The sequence below is a fragment of the Poecile atricapillus genome, chromosome 2 (genome assembly GCF_030490865.1).
Source record: "Poecile atricapillus isolate bPoeAtr1 chromosome 2, bPoeAtr1.hap1, whole genome shotgun sequence".
NCBI lineage: Eukaryota > Metazoa > Chordata > Aves > Passeriformes > Paridae > Poecile > Poecile atricapillus.
In genome coordinates, this window is record NC_081250.1 from 78,644,375 (window position 1) to 78,656,641 (window position 12,267).

The 12,267-nt window shown below is 39.7% G+C and overlaps 1 protein-coding gene across 2 annotated transcripts in view; it reads right to left on the reverse strand.

Moving 5' to 3' along the window:
* TRIO (trio Rho guanine nucleotide exchange factor) overlaps positions 1–12,267 on the reverse strand; it is a 244,569-nt gene that overhangs the window by 118,774 nt on the left and 113,528 nt on the right. For both annotated transcript variants that reach the window (XM_058830459.1, XM_058830460.1), the window contains exons 12-13: positions 4,165–4,334; positions 3,076–3,250 (exon numbers count right to left, since the gene is read on the reverse strand). In XM_058830459.1, coding sequence (XP_058686442.1) covers positions 3,076–3,250; positions 4,165–4,334 — 345 coding nt within the window. The remainder of the gene's footprint in view (positions 1–3,075; positions 3,251–4,164; positions 4,335–12,267) is intronic.

Consider the following 12,267-nt stretch of genomic DNA (forward strand, 5'->3'; position numbering starts at 1 on the left):
GAGTCCTTCAACAAGCAACCACGAGTTCACCAATAATGGCACTAAAAATCATGCTGAGGATAGAGAAGGTCAAGTTTATAAGAGCAAGGGACAAAATAGAGACAGTACTGCAGTTTTACCAACTTCAGAAGAGCACGAGTAACTGGAAAGTTGAAGCATAAAAGAAATTAAGTTTTTTATCATCAGAGAAATGAAGTATTTTATCAGCAAATTATACATGAAGAGTAAGGAGAAGGGCATTAACCCTGCCAAATCTCACCACTGTCTCCAGAAGAACAGCTGCATGGTTATGCTAATGGTTATAACCCTGCAGTGTTAGGGGAGCCTTTTGTCCCATTTTAGCCTGTGTAATTCTGCAAGCAGCAAGAGACGCTAGAAACACTACCTGCTTTTGAGAAAAGCTGTCCTCACGGGATGCTCCCCTGACTGAACTGCCCCTACAGCCAAGTCTTAAATGACTGGACCAGTCACACAAAATCCTGAAGGGAGGAGAAGGTCAAAACAAGGTCTGCAAATTCCTGGCTGGCATCTGACTCCTCCTCATTATGAAGTTACTTCAGCTGAGCTTCTGCTTTCAAACAACTGACCTGGAACTAGTCCCCACATTTTCTTCCTGTAAGTTTTGGAACAGATGTCTGCCTTCAGGGAGAGGGGAAAGAGAAGCTTGCTTTGCTAAAGAAGCAGAGAAGATATGGTACAGAGACAGCAAAACAATCAACATTTTGCTGAAGTCCCTTTGTAGCCAGAGCCATTTTCTTCCCTGAAGGACTCTCTGTCAATCTAAAACAAGCATGTTTTCTATTTCCAAGCCATATAGAGAAATTATACCAAATCTTTCAACAAGGTAACTGATACTTTGCTTTACGCTGTATGTGGCAAAACGTAAGGCATGCCAAGTGTCAGATTTAGATACAGCAAGACCTGTCAAGTATGTGCAGTTTTGGGTACTACAATATAAAAAAGACAGTAATCTATTAGAAAGAATCCTAAGGAGGGCCACAAAAAGGCTGAAGGGCTGGAGGGGAAGCCGTATGAGGAGCAGCTGAGGTCACTTGGTCTGTTCAGCCTGGAGAAGAGGAGGCTGAGGGAAGACCTCATTGCAATTACAAATTCCTCATGAGAGGAAGTAGAAGGACAGGTACCAACATCTTCACTCTTGACCAGTGACCGGACTCGAGGAAACAACATGAAGCAGAGCTCTAGAGGAGGTTTATGTTGGATATCAGGAAAAGGTTCTCACCCAGAGAGTGGATGGACACTGGAACAGGCTCCCCAGGGAAGTGGTCACAGCAGAAAGCCTGGCAGAATTCAAGAAGTGTTTGGACAACACTCCTAGGCACATGGTTTGATTCTTGGGATGCTTTGTGCAGGGTCAAGAGATGGACTTGATGATCCTTGTGGGTACCTTCCAACTCAGTACATACTATTCTGTGATTGTATGAAGTTAGGGTTTGCAACTTTCTGATGCCTATGGGCATCACCAGTTAGCAGTACCAGAAGTACTCCTACCTATGGAGATGCTGTCCTGAAGGACTAAAACATATCTGCAAAGCAGGGCTCCTGCAACCAGCCATTTGCTACTGTAGAATCCTGGTTTATGTAACCTACAACAGACAGCAATCAACTTAATAGCGAACTTCATTCAAACCTTTATCCTAATTCTTCCATTAATTTTCTTGGTATGCACTGTCCCACACAGATGCCATTCCTTCAAAAAAAAGTGTTCTGAGAACATTTCACAGACATCAAGCACTGCTAGTCACTCCTGCAAGGATTTTAAGCATATGTGAGACAGCTCCTCTCACAGGATCAAAGTACAAAAGCTACTCTCACATAGTTAGAAAAATTCTCCACAGACCAGCGTGAATTGCAAAATTGAAAAAACCAAACTTTTTTAGTCTTCCTTTACACCAGAGCTGTTATTACTGTAGAGCACACACTCTCACTTCCTCTGTGGGTAAGGATCAAGGAACTGTCTCTGCCTATTTCTGCACTGCCCCTAACACTGTGCTTAGCTAAGCCAGACTTCAGCCATGACATCAAATCCTGATTTTCAGAAGGGGGAAAAAACACCCAAACCAAAATACTAAAAACCCAAGACACTATCACTAAAAATCTGAGAAGCTTTTTGCTGACTGCCTCTTTTACTCTCACATTCATAACCAACAGCTGCAGCTTTTACTACATGCAAGCAAAGGGGTAAAATTATCACTCTAACTCCTGGTTTTCAGAACTCAAGGTAAGTTGTTATACATCAAACAGGATCATTTACCAATGAATAACCCTGAATCTTATAAGGCACCAACCTGTTTCAGTCACTGTGTACAGCACAAGTACTGTTCATATAACTAGTAGAAGTCACATGAACTTAGCTGAAGTTTTTTAATGCAACTCTGCTAACATAAGCTCCCTGTGAAGTTTCATTTCTGTTTGTATACATGTTCCTCCTGCATATAAACAGAAACTTTTCAACAGATAAGCTGCAACTCCCCTTCGAAGTTTAGATAGGCTCAAAACTTCTTGAAGGTTTGCAAGGGTGCAGCACTACAACTACTACTGAATTATTTTCGGAGGTGGAAGAGAATTTTATTTTTAAAAAATGACAGCCCATAGAACATTCCCAGTGATTAAGACAGAATTCCAAATAGCACTCGTAGCTGCCAACTAGAAAAAAGAATGCTGACATGGAAAATGAAGGGAAGAGGGTTATTACCACAAAGCATCAGTTTGTACAAAACCATCTTGCAAATCCTATTCATATTAACTGCAGACATACTAGTTATATCAAGGTAGCTTGATATTCAGACAAAACTCAGTGGATGAAGTAACTGGTGCATTAAGATTTTAACCAACATTTGCTTAAAGATGCACTGAGAGCCAATCAAAAAGCTCAGCTCTGCTGAGTACTGAGCTCTTCTGACACTTTCACATACAGGACAAAAGCCTTAGTTCAGGTAAGAATGAAGTCTACCAGCCATTTGAGCCACATGACAATGCAGCTACACAATCTCAGCATAAACATTCCGACACAAGAGGAGAAGTGCATGCAGTGCAAGTCTGAAAGCAAACACTCACATCTATTGCATCTCTTTCAAATATGCGGAGCTGCAGAAACAGCTCGAGTTTGATCTTGCGTTCTTGAAAAAGCTCCTCCATCTGAGACTGGGCCTCATCCAGCTGCTGCAGGACTGTCTCTATGTGGTTGATTGAGCTGTTATGGGGGGTCTTGTTACTAGAAATGGCAGAATCTCTATTCAAAGCAGAGAGAGGGGAGAGGAAAGAAAAAAGAGCATTATTGAAAAAACCACAAAACAAAACCCATACAATTTGGATGCTATACATGACCACAAGATACAATCCTGCTTCAGATAAAGTAGGTGCAAACCATATTGTATGAAAGCTAAGTTTGTACATCTTTGTAAATAAAAAGCCAAACTACGTTCTAGTACTTGAAAAAAAAAATTAGGAAATGAATTACTTTCATTTTTTGCCCAATTCAACGTGTAAATTCTATTTACACAAAGTATAAAATTTAAAACCAGAGACAAACACCTCCACTGTGAAAAGGAAGCAGCATATGATAACTATTTGCTGAATCTTCCTGGCAAGGAAAGGAAATCAAAATTAGTTGATTTACAAAAATTACCTAGTCTTTTACTCAAGTATAAAACCTGCAAATTTAGATTTTTTAATGTCCTGAAGCAAAGGAGACACGTACCAGAGCAGCTGGGAATCAAATTTTTTTATTCAGATCATTTTTGAATGAAATGGACCACAAACTTGGCTCTTACTACAATGAGGTTACTTATCAGACTGCAAAACAAACTCAAGTATCTCTTTATAACAGAGCTGCTACTCAGAACTCAAACTGCTGTGGGGAGCCCTGCATATCAGACTACAAAAACACATAATTGCTTCTATCAAAAAGGTGGGTTATGTCAACAAAATCTCCTTCTTGTGGCAGCAGTGTTTATAAGCTGAGCTTCCTGTAAACAGAGGTTTAGAGACCATCAGTACAGCATGAAAGATCACCGTAGTCCTAATATTTACAAGTTTTATTTATAGGTCATTTCTTGTACTCATCATCTCTACCCTCAAAATAGAAAGAACCTCAGAGAACATCAGATGAACATAAGGAGAGATTTAAATAAAAATCTGTTTTACCTTAGTTGCTGTATGAGATCTTCACCTTCTTTTATGACATTGACTGTAACCTGCAGAGTGGTCTGTTGTTGTTGACCAAAACGTTTAATCAGGTCTTGGACAGCCTCCACAGACTCAGCATAGACATCATCAAGCAGTTCCTTCTGTAGCTCTTCAAGCCACGTCCACAACTAAAGGAAAGTGGAAAAACCAAGAAACATAAGCCCAAGGATCAGGCAGTCAACTATTCTGAATTCATCCCCCTGGACAAGAGAAAACAGACTGAGGTGGCAGGAAGAAAGAGGATTTGTTTTTCTTCATAGAAATAACCCATCCTCATATTAATGAAAACAAGCCTTTGTTTCAAAAAAGGTTTTCGCTTCTTGGAAATACCAGGAAAGCTTTATCCGTGTTGCTAAGTCACCCTTTCTTCCCCATTTTCCTTCTACAGAACTGAGCGTATCTGATTGAGCAGCACGGAGTTCATAGTGAGAATCCCATCTGCAGCTCTGTGCGAGAGTCACTGGGAGAGAAATGCTATGGTAACACTGTCCGAGAGAAGGGAGAAAGGAAGGAAGGAAGGAAGGGAGATGTATTGTAGCCACCATCAAATCTGCACTGCCAGGCTGACACTGCACACAGCCAACATAACACTTTTCCGTGGCTTTCAAGAAAAGGAAAAAAGACAAGGCATTTCAGAAAACAAGATACAAAGACAAATCAGATGTGAGAACTTATTGTTCTATCATGTTGGTGTTTGCCCTCCTGATTTCAGTTTCACGCTATTACAACAAAAATCATCATAAGCAATTCTACCAGTTAATTTGACATTCTTCCTTCCTGCTTCACATGTGCACACATCCCTTCTCAAAAATTCCCATGCACCACGGCTTATACAAAAATCCCTAGCTATATGCTGGACAGGTATCACTGCTGGTCACATAAAGAACCCTACAGTGTTCTTTTCCACAATTTCATGATGGAAGCTGTTGCATCCTAAGCTCTGTGTGAAAGTCACTCATCAGCAAACCATTAGCTATCTATTGCAGAACTGAAAAAAAAGCAGCAGGAGCAAGGCTGTGTCCTGCAACACTCCCACAAGCAGCACCAACATAACACTGGAACAGCTGCTCTCACAGAAAGCATTCAAAACTGGTCCCTCCTCTCTATTTTACCATCCCATCCCAAATTGCTGCTATTCCAAGGATAAGAGTTTGTTTTTTATCCCAAAAGAGCAACTCTGACCTGATCAGAAGTATTAAGGTCTTTTGATGACATTTTAATCTCGGCCTTTGAAAATTTTAGAGACCTTTTGAACCTAATTAAAAGGTTAACATTGTTAAAATACATAACTAAGAAATCAAAACTGGCTTAAATTCAAAAAAGAGAAAACTCAAATGTTTTCTTTATTCCTTTGCTAAACGTTTTCTACAGAAATAGTAATTTCCTGCTGCTGTTTGTAAATGCATGTTCTGATCATAACGGTTTCCTAACTACTACATAAAATAGAAAACTCAGGGAACGATTCCAGATCTTGATTAATTAATTCCTTTTAAACTTTGTTTTAAAATCAAATGCCAGTTTTGGTATCTCATAGCTTTACATGTCTCCTGTAGGTTTTGAGTAAACCAAGCTATAGGCTAAGTTTTCACAACTGGGATGAACTAATGAGATTTAACCAGACTCTTTTCTACAAATCCACTACCCCCTCCTCCCCAAACCAGAACTGTCTGTTCATACACACTGTTATTCAGACTTCTCATATGCTTCAAAGACAATGTTTGTCAGAAACCTGAATGCAACTCCACAGTTGTAAACACCACAGCACAGCAGTCTGTCTTATTAAAAGGACCACAAATCAATAGAACTTAGCAAGTGGGTTAGAAGCACTCGTCAACATTCATTCCAGCATAACCCAATGCAGCATCCAAATTTTTTTTTCCAAATGCGCACTTTGGAACGCAACTTTACCTGGGAAACGAATTAAACTTAAGAGCAAGAAGCCTGAAAAGACAACCTGAAAATTTTACTCAGTGCCCAGAGGATATTATGCCTGAGCCATAAAAACAGGACATCAAGTCAGAGACCTTCCAAACAAGCTGGTGTGTACCCACAACCAGTACAGCTTGCAAACGTGCAGATACAGGCATTTGAGAGCAACACTTTGTTGTTTTCTGCAATGTGCTTGATGCTGCCTGGAAGACAATGGCTGGCTCTACATGCTGACATACACTCCATGCTTACTGTGCTGCTTACAAAAGGCCAAATTTACACAGATATTTACTACGGAGGAACTGTGATTAAGTAATTTTGAGTCTCTAAGACTGTATGAAGTTTGTCCCCTGGACCCCTTAGAAGTACCTGTACTGCAGCTCAAAATAGGTCTGAGAGCCACTTCAACTTTTAACAATGCCTTCTGCAGCTGAATTGTGTCAGACCTCTACAAGAAATATCCACCTCACCTCTTCATTTCTTATTCTTCACTTACACTTCAGACACTTCTATAACTGGATGGAGTCTGGCAGAAGCAACAAAACCTACAAGTGCTGGACTGGTGAGTTAGTGTGCATGCGAATAATGGTCTCAGAGCTCACCCTGTATGCTGGAGACCAAGCCAACACAGGACACGCAGACCTTTCCCTCTGCACAGCCAGTCTGAGGCACCACCACCTGCCTCGAGCAGAAGGACATGGGCACCAGCACAACCGAGCATGACGCTGACTGGCTCAGTGCCTGGTCAGCAAGGCCATCACTATAAAGCTGGTATCCGGCCCCCAAGATACCAAAGGGCTCAAAAATACGTTGTGTTTGCCTAGCCCATGAGCTGAATTGTCCACTGCTGGGGAAGCAAAAACATTTTATGAAAAGTGCAGAAAAAGGAGCATAATTAGTATGCATTACTTGCCTAGCTGTGATTCATACACTGTTGAAAGTGGAACAATTTAAGCAATTTCTGAAGTGACTAAACAGCTCTGTGACACTTCCACAGCAGAAGTTACTCTAATACATTACCAAATAAACTTTTTACATTTTTCCACCAAGTAAGTTTCTGACAGAAATATTCCCCTCAAAATAATCTAGGTGTTTATAAACAAAAGTTATGATAAAGCCACCACAGATGAATAAAACTGTCAGGTTATTAAAGTTGGATAGAAATTTATGCAATGTACTGAGAGAAGCTTAATTCTTAATGGGTGGCAGTAGCCAGCTGGCTTCTCTGCAGCTTTCAAACTAGAATGGATATACTGGAAATTACATAAATTACCTTGTTTTCAGATACAAAATTAAGGTTGAAGACTGTATGAGGTTGCACAGCAAAGCCAAAAGAAAGCAAACAGTTTACAGCAGGGGGTGAAGAGAGCTTACCCATACATGTTCAGCAGTGCAGAATTACAGATTTTACAGTGCAATGACTTTCTGAAGTAACACATTATTCCGTAAGAGGGCTTGGCAACAAAAATCCAGTGGGGGAAAAAAATCCCAAACTCATCATTAAAAAACTATTAACTTTCTCTCGTGTGAACTTTTGAGCAAATTCCAGCCATGCTTTTTTTCTATTCTTTGTAAGAGAAGTAGCATGAAGATCCCTAAACAAACCATGAGGTCCTCTGATCTCAGTGAGAAGTTTATCCAGCAGCAAGACAGCTCCAACATACGGTGAGACTGCATACAAAACTCAATACAGTCACAGAAAGAGGTTCTTCTCCTCTTTTCATCTGCTGTTTGCATCTTATCAGAATTAAAATTAGAGAGGGAAATAAAATTCTGAATCCCTAACAGACAAATGTTTCACTCAGAAGATTTTTTTCTTGTTCTAAATATAGCACAGACTAAGAAACATCTGCTTGAATGAGCCTGCATCCTGTACTACCTCTTTCCTAAGTTCTTGGGAGCATGCCATTAGTCACTGAGATGGTATTATTTCAATTGTCTGCAACATCCTGGAAGTTTCAGTGTTTCCATCATGGGCCTCTATCCATTTAAATCCCATCTCTACAATCTCCTGAGAGACTGCAGTTACATAAGACCGTACCGTATTTTGCTGAATATAAACAGAGAACAATTGTTTTTGAGTAAATACTTCACCCAAGAGCACAGAATTATTTTATTAGGGGTAAAATATCCATCACACTCTTTCACAAGTTAATTTTTCATTTTTATAATAATGGCTTTTGGATATTCAGTCTGCCTTTCCAGTAGGCTCAGGCAAAGAAAGGCAAGTGGTTTCCGCATGTAAAAACTGCGAATTCCTCTTTCTGCCCCCATACTCCAGCAGAGTGTTGAAGTATATGCATTACCACAGTCACAGTTGTTGAAGGACCTATTATTTGTACAGGGCCAAATGCTGCAACGGTGTTCCCTAACAAGTATGTCTAGGCATAGAAAGGAGCGAGTGTGTGTATGTTTGTCTGTAAGCTTTGGCTTTGAGGATGTTCAGTGCACAAAATATTGCATCTTTTTAAAAACAAAAACCTTAAAATGCTAATCACTCTGGGGTTTGTCTTCCAGGGCCTTTTCAGTGGTATTTAAGACATTAAATGCCTGCATTTTTTTTCTTTTTTTATTAGATATAATTATCTTTAAAAGCTTCAAATACACCTATCTATCCTATGGTTTTAAAGGAATTAATTTCCAATTCAGAATAAATTCATCCTTGCAGCAAAACCAAGTTTCCCACATGTTCATAAAATTACATCTACTACTACTACCCTGTTAACATTTGCCCTATTTTTTAACTGAACAAGAGAAAAATGTCTATACATAGTTTAATAGAGCATAAAGGCCTACTTCTGCCTCACTTTTGTCAAGCACTCAGAGCTATTTCAGTAACACTTGGACTTAAATTTCATCCTTTTTTCCAAGCAAAGAAGTTACCAGTATTGAAAAACTCAAAAGAAAAGCTGTGCTGGGAAACTGAATTTCAGTCCTACCAGCAGTAAGCCACTACACACTTGAGTGTGCAGCCACTGAGAGTGTTTCTCATTTCAGATTTAAAAGTGTCCTCCACAACTCTCACAAGATGAGCGGTGTATCAAAATACCGACCAGAGTGCACTTCATATATTTTACCAGACCTGTTACATCGACCACTGCTTTGCTATAATGACACAATAAAAATATTAGAGATGCACAAGTCAAATGGATAAACCTTTACACTTAGATGAGGGCATCTAAAAGATGCACTGCTGCTGGAAACAGCATGCAGAGGAGAAAGCAGCCTTTTAGTGACATGCACATTTAACCTGCAGACCACCAGCACAGAAAGATCAAATGTCCCTCCCAGGAGGGACGTGGGACCAAAGGAGCAGGGACAAAATGACTCGAGACAAAATGAGTGCAAGGCTCTGCTATGGACACCCTCCCATACTGGGCAATGCAGAGGAAAGTGCATTTCCAGAAGTGAGTTGTGATACAAAGTGAGACTATTATCAACAACCTTTTTGAATCAAATACACATGCTACATAGGTAGATGTGAATGAATGTGCAGCACTGTGGCCAGAGCAAGGTCTTCTCTGCCCTCCCATGCACTGGCACCCTCAAAATTATGCTACCTTCCTTTCAAAGCTTGCACAGACAACTGTTTCATTACTTTGGCAATGATGGCTTTGTATCTGAAAACCTAGCCAATTCCACTTCCCTTCTCTTTGTTTCTACCTCAGTCTATTTTGGAGCAAAGTTTAGTTTGAGTAAGAGGAAAAAAGAAGAGTCATGTCTTCTAGTAACACCATTAAGCATACTGTGTATACATAAAAAGTGCTCTGAGCTATTTTATAATCAACTTGTCAGAATACACACAAAAGGTTATATGCAAAAAACCAACAGGCTCTAAAGAGATAATTTTCTTCCACATACAGTCAGCATTCCCACACTTGACTCCAGTTAGGAAAATATCTGTTGCTCTTTGGCACTACAACAAACACCTGGTTTGGACAGGATTTCAGTCTTCCCATTCCCAGATGCTGAGGGAGCCATTTTGGAGACAGTGTGTGTGTACATCTGTATGTCTGTGTATGGAAGAATTTGAACTCACACCAAAATGCTGTTCATCTCTAGTCTGAGACACATTTCACAGAGAGATTGAGACTCCTGCTCCTGTGTTCTGCACACAACCTTTTATAATAACTGCTTATTTGTTACTATATCTTTAAGTGTTTTACCTATGCAATTTTTTTCTCACCGCATCCCTTGCCATACTATTAAATGTCCAAAGGCACAAAAGCCATAAGGGTTCCCATGGTTGCCATGGTCCGTTTCAGATGTTCAGTTGTATCTTACCCATCCCCAGGCTCGGAATCTGTCAAGACATAGTACTTCCAATGCAAAGACCCTGACAGGGATATTTATGATCCCCAACTTAAAGCTTGCCAGTGCACAGCTTAACTTTAGTACATCACTTCATTGAAGAGACTGGCTTATAAACTGGAATTTCTCACTATATGCATGGGAGCTAAAAATCAATATTCACAACCTAACAATTTTAAAACCAGTAATAAGATAGCAGTATGTAATCACAATTCACAAATAGTAAGCAACTGATTTTCTCAGATCACCACTAAACAAAATGAGCAGTACCATTACATAACACTGTATTTTTGTCATTTCTGAATAGATCCCTTTTTTCCCCAGTGAAAAATGTTGTCTATTGAGGTTAGTCTATGAGGAGTCTGAGAACTTATATGTTGGTTTTTTGGTATTTGTAAGCCACAGGGAGCTCTACCAGCTTGTAACTACCTCACTGCGAAACTTCTGGAAATGCTAAAGACAGTATACTCCATGTGCATCGTAACAGGCTGCTGCACACATAGCACACAGCTGCTCTGTGCATATAGATAGCAAAGGCTGTTACTTTCAGGAAGAGATTTTTGTGGCAAACACACTGTTGAAAGCAGAAACTGTGCTGATTTACTCAGCATGAACAGAGTGAGAGTACTGCGCAGTCACTGAAGGGCTGCTGCTTCCTAGGGAAGCTGAGAAAAGTTGCAGGCAAATTCTGCATCAGGTATAAAGGTTATGTAAATGTACACAGGAGAAGTGGTATTGGAATACTCTTATCCAAATAAGAAGCATTCATTCAACATTAGGTATTTCTGGGGGAAAAGTATAACATATACTGAAACATCCTACTTCAAAGAAATCAAGGGATTGGAAGGATACTGGAGCCAGGTTTCAAACAACTGAGACAAACAGCTTTTCTAAGCTCTGCAACTCCCTCCAAACTATCACACTCAAACAGGAGTTTAACTCTTCATGTCCACTATTTTTATTTTTATTTTTTTTTAACCAGGAAAACACAAAAAGAAGATACTAGAGACAGAATTTGCCCTGAACACTTCAAGGGCAAAATGCATTGGTGGTGTTTTGCTTTGTATGGGTTCGTGTTTAGGGGGCTGGCTTTTGTGTGTTTTGGTGGGTTTTTTTATGTATTTTTCTTTTTATTTAACATCTAAGGCACCTCTTTCTGGTTGAACAACTAACCTATTATCCTACTGCTTGAACTCTTCAGTACCTAAGCGGGCATGTTAATTTCTTCACAATACAGCAGAAAGGTTATGTTGCTTACAGGTATGCACTGTTTTATTCAGCAACCTCCCTCATCCTGCAGGAGAAACACAATTTTCCTGCCAATAAGCATGGATGGTGTTCAGGTTAGGGCATTTTTATCTTCCATCTGCTTTGTGATGCCTTCTCAGCACTCCGTACGCATGTTTGATAACAAAGAACATGCTCTTGAAAATAGATCAGAATACAGAAAGCACAGGAGAGCTTTGAGCTTGCTGTTTCTTTGCACCTGAACCAAGGACTAGTCTACTAAATATGAAACATCTGCCTCACACTCTCATCCATCTCAAATTTTTTAAGTAGACTGGAAATACATAAAAATATATCCTTCCTTACACAAATAGGTAGTTTTAAAATTTATACCTTGCATTGCTAGGTATAAAGGTCATTCACATCATAAAACAAAAAAAAAAAAACAAAAACAAAAAAAAAATCAACATCAGCCACCATTGTACTTTTCCTTTGAAGCCTGGACTGCAAAGAGGCTCCCATAGTAACAGTTGTGTGTGCTTACAGACTCAAAATAATAGCCATTTTCCCAAAGAAATAAATCAAAATACAAAA